The sequence below is a fragment of the Rhinolophus sinicus genome, chromosome 14, assembly GCF_057876585.1.
Source record: "Rhinolophus sinicus isolate RSI-liver-muscle chromosome 14, RSI-T2T, whole genome shotgun sequence".
NCBI lineage: Eukaryota > Metazoa > Chordata > Mammalia > Chiroptera > Rhinolophidae > Rhinolophus > Rhinolophus sinicus.
The window spans coordinates 71,373,253-71,386,302 of NC_142514.1; the positions used below are offsets into that span (position 1 = coordinate 71,373,253).

The following is a 13,050-nucleotide window of genomic DNA, read 5'->3' on the forward strand; positions in this document are numbered from 1 at the left end:
TCTTTTTTCTTTTTGCTGTTCAGTTTGGGTGTTTTCTGCTACCTTGTTGATTTGATCCTCTGCTTCATCTAGTCTGCTGGTAATTCTTTCTAGTGTGTTCTTCATTTCAGTTATTGTATTCTTCAGTTATTGTATTGTATCCTTCACTGGTCTTTTTTTATGGTTTCTATGTCCTTTTTTATGCTGGTTATCTCTTTGTTGGACTTCTCACTAAGTTCCTTGACTATCCTTATAACCATTGTTTTGAACTTTGTCTCTGGTGGTTTCTTTGCCCCATTTTGTCTAGTTCATTTTCTGGAGCTTTGTTCTGTTCTTTCATTTGGGACATATTTGTCTCCCCATTTTGGCTCCTTCCCTGTGTTTGCTTCCGTGTATTAGGTAGGGCTGCTATGTCTCCCAATCTTAGCAGTGGCCTTATGTAGTAGGTGTCCTACAGGGGCGAGTGGTGCAGTCTTCCTGGTCACCTGAGTGTCCCTTGTGTGGGCTGTGTGTGCCTTCCTGTTGTAGTTGAGACTTGATTGCTGTTTGCACATCCATAAGAGGGACTGTGGGCTGATTGGCTGTGAGAACTCTCCATGCCTACAGTGGAGGAGCTGCTGTGCAGGGGCTGACCCTATGGAGCAGGATTCGCTTTAGCAGGTCTCTGGTGCCTGCCCAGTCTGCTCTCTGGGTGTGTTGTCCTCAGACGCAGCCCTGTGATGTTCCATTTCAGTCTGAAGCTGGGTGTGTTAGCCCCATGGCCTCCTGGTAAGGGCCCCGCCACAAGTCAAATTCAGCTGCAGCCTGTGCCCTGCCCAAGGCCATCTGTCATGAACCACAAAGTAATACACAGGTGGCCGCCTTCTGCGCTGAGCTTGGAGGTGCCTTGAGAGGCCAGACCATGAACTAAGGCTGGCTGCCTCTAGTGCTGGGCTTAGGGCTGCTCAGCAAGGGGTACAGGGCAAGCTGAAGCCAGATGTTATTTGTTTGGGGGTTTGTGAACCTTTGAGAGATTTTAGGAAAGTCCACAGCATGAGCCAAGAGAGGCCGTTTGTATGGAAAGCCACTGTAAGTGGCTTGGGTGCGTGCAAAAGTTGGGTGGGCAGGGACTCGAAACCATCAGGGTGGGATGAACAAACAGTGTTAGCCAGTTTGATGGAGACTCAGATAAGGTGGCTGCCTGCATCTGCACACCAGGATGGAGGAGGACTCAACAAAGAAACAATGGATTCTACTAACACTTCTGTTTGGAAGAAAGCCACCCCTCCAGCCTGGCCCTGAAGCCAGACAACTCAGTTCCTCCCTGCCTGTCCCTGTTGCCCCTCGAGCCTGTGCCCATGTGGGAGCTCAGACTGAGTAAGTCGGTCAGCAAGTAAGTTCATGCACAGGCCCTTTCAGAGGAACACCTGGGACTGCAGCCCCTTTCCGTCTCTCTCACTCACAGTCTCTGCTGGTTTTCACAGCCAAAAATGATGGGTACTTCTCTCCTTGGCACTGGAACCCTGGTCTAGGGAGCCTGGTGCAAGGCTGGAACCCTTCACTGCTCCAGGGGGAACCTTCGCAGCTGAGATATGCCTCTTGACTTTTAACGGTCACATGCAGGTGTGGGACCAGCCTGTTCCGTGTCTCTGCCCCTCCTACCAGTCTCGATGTGGCTTCTTCTATATGTCCTTAGTTGTGGGACTTCGGTTCAGCTAGACTTTAGGCAGTTCTTAATGATGGCTGTTCTGTAGTTTGATTGTAATTTTGATGTGGTCATGGGAGGAGGCGAGTACAGCATTTATCCACTCTGCCAACTTGAGTTCTCGAAAAAATTTTCATTTTACCATATTTCTTCTTAAAGCTACCACTCAATCTAATTTAACATTTCTTTACTATCAAACCTCTATAAATTGGTCATGACTGAATTCACCAGGATTTGGCTTTTGATCCATTTTAATGATTATCAGGGGTTGGAAAACGTTTTATGTGAAGGGCTAGATAGTAAATATTTTAGACTTTTCAGACCATACAGTCTGTTGCAACTATTCAACTATGCCTAAAGGAGCCATACATAAACAAATGAGATACAAAGACACACAAACAAATACGAGTGGCTGTGTTCCAATAAAATTATTTACAAAAACAGCCAGCAGGCAGATTTATCCCACTGGTAGTTTGCTGATGCCTGAATACTGGATGGGTTCTGAGGCCAGTCTGCCTAAGTTAAATCCTAACTCTGTCTCTTATTAGGTTAAGTAACAACTCTATTTGCTTCAGTTTTTCCGTTTATAGAATGGGAATAATGTGTTTTTTGAGAAATGTTGTGAAGATTGAATGAACTCAGAACAGAGCCTGTTACATAGAAAATGCTCAATAAAGGTTAGCTATTAGTTTCACTCAATACCACTGAACAACACCATCAACAAAAGCTCCTATTAGTCAAACGTGGAGGCCTATTTTCTTCTAAGTTTTCTTCCTACTTGACCATTCTGTAACTCTCAACATCTCTACCACTTAATACATATGCAACCTTGGACAAACTTCTCTATTTCAGCTTCATTATCTGCAAGAGAGCTGATACAAAAATAGTATTAACCTCAAAAATTTGCTGTGAAGATTAATGGGATAATCTACGTAAAGAGCTTAACAGTTTCTGGCATACAGTAAGTACATCCACAATAATGTCAGCTATTATTACTACAAATTTTAACTATCTCTTTCCATCTTGAAGTATTCTGCTCTCTTAGAAGCAATGTGCTATAGTAGCTAAAATAAGTAAGGCTTCAGAGTTTTAGACTTGAGTTCAAATATGTGACCTCTACCACTTCTGTGTTACTCTAAATATATTACCTAACTTCAATTTTTTCTGAGAAAATAAATGTAAAGCACCTAGAGTACAGTGTTTGGTAATCAGTAAACATGAGCATCTTCATGTTCTATATTCATCTGTAGGCAATTTGTACTTCATACAGTCATTCCCACTGAGCCTTCATTTCTTATACCATGTTTCCCCGAAAATAAGACCTAGCCGGACCATCAGCTCTAATGCGTCTTTTGGAGCAAAAAGTAATATAAGACCCGGTCTTAATATAATATGAGACCGAGTATAATATAATATAAGGGTGGGTCTTATATTAATTTTTGCTCTAAAAGACACATTAGAGCTGACAGTACGGCTAGGTCTTATTTTGGGAGAAACACGGTATTGGCTTTCTTCTCTATTCATTATCTCCATAGAAACTCATTCACTTTCGTACCTTTAAGGGAATGAATCCTTAAACTATCTGTCTAGTTTTAACCTCTGAGCCCCCAGACCCACATTTCCCATGGTCTGTTTGATATATCCCTTCTCCTACTTCCCAGTCTTTACCTACCAGCACTGCAATCTCAGCATGTACTAAATGGAATATCTTCCCTTCTGCTTTGTCCCTCAAACCTAGTCTTTTCCATATATCCCTTAGCTCATTAGCTTAGCTTTCAAAATGCCTCTAGAATAATTTTTTTATTCCTTTCCATTAGTACTGTTATTGCCTTAGTTCAAAAGGTCACATTGTACCTCTATTCTGGACTATTTAACAACCTGCTAATCAGAGTATCAGTGTCTGTCTCTACTCTCGCCCATCTATTAGCCATTTTTCAAAAACCTCATCAAAATTTTGCTCAAGGTTTAAATAATTGTCTCTCTTGGATTCCCTATTATATCGTAACAATAAGCACTAAGATACATTTAGTACCTCTTTAAGAAATCACATGAATAGCTTTCATACATACACCTTTTAGAGTAGCAACTTTCAAACATTTTTGACCACAACCTTCAGTAAGAAATACATATTACACATCATGACCAAAAATACCATACATACATAATAATTACCAGTTATGTAGCATCTATAAAGTTTTTGTAACATCCTTAAATCTTATACGAGTATTGCATTCTGATTTTTTCCTATTCTTTTTCATATTTTAAAAATGTAGGTCATAGTCTTCTAACTTGATGTCATAAATCAAGTGTGACAGTTTGAAAACCACTGAATTAAAAAATATAATAGAAGAAAATTTTCACCATTCACACAGGGGGAAAAATGCTTGGGGTAAAATAAGCTACAAGATTTACGAAATGAAAACTTTTGGTTGCTTCTGAGAAACACAAAAGACAACTTGAACTAAAATGCATACTATATTCTCAGATAGAAATGTTAAGTATATAAATTGTCCTTAATTTAATTTACAAATTTAATTCAAATCACCCTCAACCTACCACGATATTATTTTAAACTAGACAAGCCAATTCAAAAATCCTGATGGAAAAAATAAATCCTGAACAAAAAGAGTAATAGAAAGAGCAGCTTACCCTTACCAGGTATTGGCACAAGACTGAACAAATCAATGGGACAGAATAAGGTCCAGAAATAGATATAAATATATATGGCAATTTAGTATTTATCATAAAGATGGCATCACAAATCAGTGGGGAAAAGATGAATTATTCGATAAATTAGCTAAGCACATAAATACTTTAGGCTTATTTAATAAATGGCACCATGAAAACGTTAGAAGAAGAAACACTGGAGAATGCTATTATAAGCTTAGAGCAGAAGTCCTTCCTAATTCCTAAAACCCCAAAACTATACAGAAGATTGATAAATTTAAATGCAAAAATAAAATGTCACATGCAAATCAAAAGATAAAAAACAAACTAAAGAAAATCTGCAACTTATATCAAAGACTAAGGGCTAATTTTACTTATACACACTTTCTACAAATCAATGCTAAAAAAAAGACCAACCATCAAGAAAAAAATGGTTAAAGGGTCAATCCACATAAATGCAAATCAAATCTACACTGAAATACAAATTTTTACTATAAATAGATACACAAAGACTAGATAACAAAGCTTGGTAACCAGTTTTGTTGGCTAAGTTGGAGGAGGAAATCGGCCTTTTCAGCACTATTATCTCTACAGAGGGCATTCAGCAATATCCAAAATATAAATGCACACGCTCTCTGATCCAGTAACTACCATCTAAGAATTTACATGGGTATTCATTAAAGCATCGTTTGTAACAGAAAAAAACTGGAAACAATCTGAACATCTATTAGTAGTAAACTGGTTAAACATATTATATAACATCAATATAATGCATAACCATGCAACTTTGAAAAAACAAAACAAATGAAAGAATAAGGAAACCCTTTATGTTCAGATAACTCAGAACAATGAGGAAGAAGCAGAATGCTACCACTGGTGTAAAAAGGAGAGTAAAAAGAGAACATACAGTATTGGCTTATACATGAGTAATATGTCTCTAGAAGATACACAAAAACCAGTAACAGTTGTTGTTTATCTAGTGAAAGGAATGGGTGGCTAAGTGTCTGAGGTAGAAAAGACACTTCACCATTGAATCTGTTTTATACCATTTCCATTATGAACTGAATAAATGAATTGCCCATTTTAAAATTAAGTTTTCAAAACAAAGAAAACAGGAGGCTTCTATAATTTTGTAAGTATAATTTGCCAATTTTTAAACATAGGGTAAAATACAGATTGTGAAAAACCTAAAAAATACAGATCACGAAAAATCTAAATAAAGGGTCCTTTTAATTTACATTATAAATAAGATTGACCAAAATAATTGTAAATACTAATGAAAACACAAATACTAAGTACATAATAAATTACTGCAGGCTGAAGATGTCTTTATTTCAAAAATAGGCTGTATCTGTCTTACCATATTGCAAATATTTTGTCAGACTAAACTTCCTGCTTGGAAACAGGAGGAGACACAGGAAATACAAATCAGTACTAGAATAAATGGGAAAAGCTAAGGATTTTTCTTTTAAAGTTATTAAAGGGTAAATTCCACATTTAAAATAAAAAGTAAGAGGTAAAATTCCAATTTCTCACTTATTATGCATAGAAATGCATAGATTTCATGCATTCAAACCTGTAGTAGCACAAACGAGATTATACTTCCCTGATTCTAAAGTTACTTTGTATTTATATGTTGTTTTTTGAAATGGTTTGGTATATTGGCAAAATGTATTTGACAGCTAAGACCTCCAAAGCAAGTCAGGTCACCTTTGTTTTTGAAATGTAATCAGGGGTTGAGACAAGACAATCTGCACATTCCTGACAGCTTTCTGATCCTAATATAGAATGATTTTCCTCTTTAAAATAGAAATAAAAATGTACCTTTATAGGTTTTTGGAAAATATTAGACAGCTTATGCAAAACAGATTGCACAGAATTAGACATTCATAAATGGTTTCTACCTTTCCCTTGCCTTTCCAGGGTTTGAAAACTAAATAATCATTAAATGAAAGACATAAAGCTCTGATTTGATCTCAATTTTTAAGGTCACTCAATATTTTTCATTTGGAATTTCAATGATATTTTTAGATGGGCTCAAGAACAAGAGTGGCGGGGGGAGTTTTATTTAAAAACATAAACTTACACCAAAGAAAACACAATTTTTAAAGTTTCCAAATCTCTAGTCTCATGAAGTCCTACTGAAACAGAGTAAGTTTCCCAACAAAATAATCTTCTGAATTTCATCCACCACAAAAGTAAAACCCTAACAATAAACCTAAGGGTATAAAGACAGTCATAATGGGAAACAATATTCAAAAAGATATGCTTTACCTCAAAGAAAAAAGATCTTCAAGGCAGCTGAGAGGCCACTTTCTTCCAGTCTGTTTCTGGAATGTGGACACCAACCACACACAGGCACACTCCTTCCCCAGGACATCCTGACTGAACACAATAGCTACTGACAACAATCGAATGCACTGTGGTCGCTATTTCCAAGCATGGAAATTTTACTATCTATAGACACAAATTTCCCTATCTAAGTTAAACGGCACTTATAAACAGTCTATTTAAAAACACATTTGGTTACTAAGCACATTTTAAAAAGGCACAGTAGAAGTTATCCATTTTTTTCCCATTTAAATCCATCTACATTTTTCTTCAGTGCTTGAAATACAGTAAAAACAGAACCACACAAACATGATAAATCTATGTCAAAAGTAGGGGAGGCAGTTTTTAAGTACATGGACTATATTTTACTGAAAAGATTTTTTTTCTCTTCCTGCCTCATCCCTTGACACTTGCCCTTTGCCCTCTCCAGATACGAGTGTGTTCACCAATCACATCATGTTCTTCAACATCCGGAGTTGTCGTACCCGTGCCCTGTATCCGTCCTCAACACTCCTTCTACCCAGTTAAGGCCAGTTCCTCTTCCTTTGAGACTCAGGACAGGTAATCCTTCTCCCCAACGAAGCCTTTCCTTTCCTTACTAAACCCCCAGGGAGTCACTTTTTCTAGAATTCAACATTACCTGAATTCATATTACCTATCAGTGACACTGACACTGACGATCGCTTCTTAGAACCTTGCACTTTTAAAATTCCATGACATTTTCTCCAGATCATTTCCTTACTTCTCAGGTGTTTCTTAGGTTCCTCTAGCTTCTCTCTCTCTCTCTGAGATCTCATACTCAGTCCTCTATTTACTCTGCATACCCTGAGTTGGTGTTGTCCTCTTCCATCGCCACCTACTACACAGCAATAATTCTCAAGTCCTCTTCAACTCCCAACTCCAACTTAACCCCTAACATACAACCTGTGGTATGTTCCGTCAAATCAACATTCATCCCCTTTTCTGGAAAACCACATTCCACCTCTACCACCTCCCAGCTTCTGCCTTACATCAGACTGTCAACCCTCATCTAGCCCATTATTTCTAACAATCTTCTAACTGAACTCATGCCTCCAGTCTCATCTTTTCTCAAATACTCCCTCCACCCTCAGTCTTTCTATACCGCAGTCCAGAATAACAGATTCTAATATTTTTGGTTGGCAAGTCATTTCATCAGAGGATAATATCCCAATTCTTGATTCTTTTAGCATGTTTTATATACATACATACATACATACATACATAAACACATACACGATAAACTTATTTTACAATTTTAGTTTCATTTTTTCACATTTCAAATACATCTCCAATTAAGTCTCCTTTTTCTCCATTTGTTTCCCCTCCTTTAAGTGGAGTCACTACAAATGGCCATTTTCCAGCACCACTTGTCCTCGCATAACAAAGCCTTTTTGTCCACTAATAACCTATTTCAAAGGAGTATGAACTCTTTCAAAAAACTCAAAAATTTTAAACATCAGTTGTTTAGTTTATTTCACAGTTAGAATTTTTCAAGTGTTTCCTGCCAAATAGTTTAAATTTTTAAAAGGAAGAGAGTTTTAGGTGTGACAGTGGGAATGTAATTATTGAGGTACACATAACTCCTAGTGGCACACATCACACGAAAGCCATGAGGAGATGCTCTGTAGTCATTATGAATGAAAATGGATCTTTTTTGCCCACACTAACCCTCTTTTAATATATGTTTCTTACCTTTCACTTTTGCAGTAAGCATTTCTGCAGCATTCTGAAGATCAACAGAATTGAGGTTCTGATGTTTATTCATTACAGACTTTAAAACACGGAGAAGTTCGTCCAGACGTATATGAATGACTTCTTTAAAACAGTCTTAAAAAGGAAAAACATTTTTAAAACTTGTTTCCAAAATCAAGTTTCAGGAATCTAACCTATGAAAGATTATTTTGAAGCACATTTCAAATGGAAGCAATGATTCCACAATTTTTGCCTACTATATATTCACTTCTATTTTTACCATTGCAATTACGTACAATTTTAAATGTATAACCTTCAAAAATATCTTTAATCATTTTAATTCATTAAAGATTTCAAAGGCACTCAGTTATGATCAATTTAGCATTACCTTTTTCAGTTTTCTCAGTCTAAATATGTTCTCCAGATTTCCCTTGCAGCAACTTTATAAGGTAACTTTTTCTTTCTTATAGTTTTTATTCTACTATACTTTTTCATATATATGGTAATAAAGCCCTACAATGTCTGATATATTAACCAATATTCAAGAACACTTACTTATTAAATTTCCATGTTAGAATTGACTCTTTGAATGAATTATAAGATATTAGAAATCAGCAAGTCAGATATATGACAAAATGCATAGACCTTTACATAGTTCAATTAATTTTTTTGCTTTTTAGAAAAACTGAATTAGTTTCCAATGATGAGATTTGGGGGCTCATTACAAAAATTCCAGATTTCTGCTTACTCTTAAAAAATCCAAATCTGGTTATACCATCCCCCTTGGCCTCAAGGAGCTAGAACAAAGCAGCACTGCTCTCTTAGCTGTACATTCTTTCCTAGTCCCCACTGGGCTCCCCCACCCTACCTACTCCACTCATTTACGCCAACTCTGGTCAGAGGGGTACAGACAGCATTTTATAACCCCTAGAAATAAGGTGACCATATAATCGATCATTCAGACTAGAACACTCTAGCCAGTAATAAGAGGGGTGCTACTCCTAATCATAACAGCACTTACAGGCATATTCCTGGATCACTATCCCAGGCAAACCAGAAAGCAAAATCACCCCAACCTTTAAACCTCCTGAAGTAATCCTCAAAAGTCTGAAAGACAACTACTTTAAATGCAATACTCTGAAGTAATTTTCCTTTCTGTAACCTTACATAGATAGCACTAGTGCTTAATAATAGTTAACATTTATTAAGTGCGTCCTATGTGCTTTTACTACCTAAAAGTACTTAAAGGATATTATCTCCTTTAACTTTCACATCAGTCCTATTAGGTGGATAATTTCAAAATCTCCATTGTAAAGATGAAAAAACTGAGGCACACCTAAGTTCACCAAGTTACTAAACTGTGGAGCCAGAATTTAAACCCAGGGAGCATAATTCTAGATTATGCTCTTATGTTATACTGCATCCCTACTGAAATTGCTTAAAAAACAAACAAAAACCATTTTTAAATAGTAGCATTTTATAATAATACAATTAATGTTTCCAGAAATGTTAAAAGATAATCACTAGAAAGAAAAACTATCTATAGGATAAAAAACAAAAACAAGAAACCTTACCATTGTCCATCAAATATTCCATTCATTAACAGCATAATCAAGAGAAAGAAATACGTAGGATAAGAGGAGCAGGCAAGGTTGGAAGCTGTGTATATTGGAACAATGAGTATTCCAGGAAAAGGCACAGAAAAATAGTTCAAGTAGTGATGGAAGCAGAGAGAATAGAGTGCCTTGAGGAGAATCTGACTCATTCAACCAACAAGTTTTAATGAGAGGGGAAAAAAAAATACAGGGCACTAGCTGCTGGCCTAAGTAGCCTTGGAAATGAGTGGAATCTATAAGACTACAAGCAAAGAAAACGCACATAAATACTGTGCTCTAGTTGGTAAAGTGTTTCCCATGAGGGTTCAGGTTAATTCTGATACTGTATACTGGAACTAAACAATTGAGTACAGGGATAGTGGATGGTAGGAGCCAGTTATCTCCCTGTTGAGTGGAAACTTACAAATAAACTAGGGGAGGAGGCAATAATGATACACGTGGGGATAGATTTCAGTTCCATACTTCAGTAAGAAATCATGTTTAGCCTAATGTAGATATAGATGGCTACATATAGAAGTATTTATAGATATATGTGTATATACAGGTTAGTATACACACATATATTTCTTTGCTCTGTTAGCTGAGAGGGCCTAAAAGCAACCACAGCCCAGTAGCAATGAGCACACCTGGCCCCCAGATGTTGGTTTCTAATACCTTCTCCAATAAAAGGAACCAGGGCTCCTTAGAGAAATCGCTGATTCTAGGACTGGGGAAGGGAACATATAAGATGAATTAGGAGCATCTTGTAGTATCAGAAGGTAAGAGTTTTGTATTGTTTTGTTTAAAAAAAACAAAACCCTCACATTGAAGAGGGTATGCCAAGGGTGCACAGGAGCCAAGAGCTCCCAATGGCCAAAGGTGGAACAATTTGAGCAACAAATAAATAAAGTAGTATTGGATTACAATGCAAAGTATAAAGTAAATATCCATGAGTCCATACTGATACAAATAAATGACAGAATAAATAGATGGAGAACAGACAATCTCTTGTATAGAAGAATTCCAAATAATTTCTATAGATATTTTGTCCTCGAGTTGAAGCATGAGCATAGTGACTTCCTTCAAGACTACACTACAGAAGGGGGGACAAAAAGAATTGCAGTAGAGAAACTTGACAACTACTACTTAAACAGATGATCAAGGTCAGCATCAACAGTGATAAATCATGTTCACAGTGAGTACTGTTGATATGATGTGATAAAAATGGCACTTTACATCTGTTACCTTCCTTCCAATGTCCCATAACCCCAGTCTTAATCACAAAAAAAATGTCAGACAAATTCTAAACAAGGTACATCCTACAAAATACCTAGCCAATACTCCTTAAAACTGTCAAGATCATCAAAAATGAGGAAAGTTTGAGAAACTATCACTACGAAGGAGGGCGTAAAGAGACATGACAATTAAATATAATATGATAGGATCCTGGAAGAGAAAAGGGACATTAGGGACAATTTATGGAAATCTATATAAACTATGGACTTTCATTAATAATGTATCATTATTATCAAATATTGATTAACTACTGTACCATACTAATGTTAAAATGTTAATAAATAGGGGAAACTAGGTATAGAAGTATATGGGAACGCTCTGTACTATCTTCTCAATTTTTCTGTAAATCTAAAACTATTCTAAAAATAAAGTCTATTTAAAAATGAAATACAAATGTGCAAAAGATTTTAGAAATTTTATGTACTATTGAAAATTTCCCGATAAATATGTACTATTTTTATAGTTAAAAATTCATTTATGTATTTTTTAATGCACAGGAAAATGTGAATATGCAGTTATCTGTATAATAATTAAGTTATTACCTTAATTAAATAAATGATCAATATCTATTTTGTCTGTTTTATAACGGTGGGTGTTCAGTTATTAGGTTGGTGCAAAAGTATTGAGGTTTAAAAGGTTAAAAATAATTGCAAAAACCACAATTACTTTTGCACCAACCTAACAGTGTCCTTAGTTGAAGCAATATAGCTTAGTGGTTGGTTAAAAGTGTAGCCTCTAGAACCAGATTACCTAAATCTGAATTCCAATTCCATGGCTGAGAGACATGGGGCAAGTTACTTAACTTCTCTGTACATTAGTTTCCTCACCTTTAAAGAGAAGATAATGATAGCTACTTCACAGGGCTGTTGGATTAAATGAGTTAAAAAACATACAGTACTCACAGCACTTTATGTGAGTGGCTGGAACATAGTAAGCCCTCAATAAATGTTTGCAGCTATTCTTATTATTAGTTTACACAGCAGTAGAAACAGGTTAATAACACAGGTAAGGTCTAAAATGGAACCTAGTAGCTTTGAAAAAAACTTCTGAAAATATAAAATTTGACTAGTTGCAAGAAATAACAATGTATTTTTTTCCCCAGTTTTGCATTGCAAAGTCTATTCTTTGTTTGGCCTATAACTAAAACAAGGTAGTTTATGGCAATACTTCTACCGACTTATCAAAACCAAGGTTGAGTGATTACCTAGTGTCACAGAGTTGGTATTGTACTCTTTTTGAAACCTAACTTAGTCTTAAAAGAGAAGAGAAAGGAAAGCCAGTCATTTCTATCCCCTACTCTGATGTTTCACAATAAAATCTATAGAAATTAATATACTTAGGGAAACTAAGAATCCTTTGCCTTATTTTCAGGTCTCAGGCCAAAAGAGCTTGATTTTTGAGTGTCAACAACAACCATTAGTATTCAAAATTAGTGTTGGGTATTAAGCAAGAACTACAAAACACTAATGGCTTAAATGCCTAAATAAACCAAAGTAATAGATTCTGGTCTTCTCAGAGTCAAGGAGATTAAATATGTTGAAATGAATATATTTTAAAATTATTAAATGTTTTTCAATTTTCGTAGTTTTACTTTCTAACACAGTAAATAGTAATAGACGCAGCCCACATAAACAAAACCTCTTTGGGATCCTCAACGATTTTTAACAGTATAAGGGGTCCCAAGAATCCCTGCTATGGTTCTTCTGAAAAATCATTGCAAAGCATTCCAATAACTATCAGCATAAATGTTTTACCAACTTGAAATTCTTCTTTTCCTACAAAGAA

General features: G+C 36.0%; 1 protein-coding gene across 11 annotated transcripts in view; it reads right to left on the reverse strand.

Annotated features, from left to right (window-relative positions):
• ARHGAP29 (Rho GTPase activating protein 29) overlaps positions 1 to 13,050 on the reverse strand; it is a 72,450-nt gene that overhangs the window by 35,861 nt on the left and 23,539 nt on the right. For all 11 annotated transcript variants that reach the window (XM_019752570.3, XM_019752550.3, XM_019752577.3 and 8 more), the window contains one exon: positions 8,375 to 8,509. In XM_019752570.3, the coding sequence (XP_019608129.3) occupies positions 8,375 to 8,509 (135 nt within the window). The remainder of the gene's footprint in view (positions 1 to 8,374; positions 8,510 to 13,050) is intronic.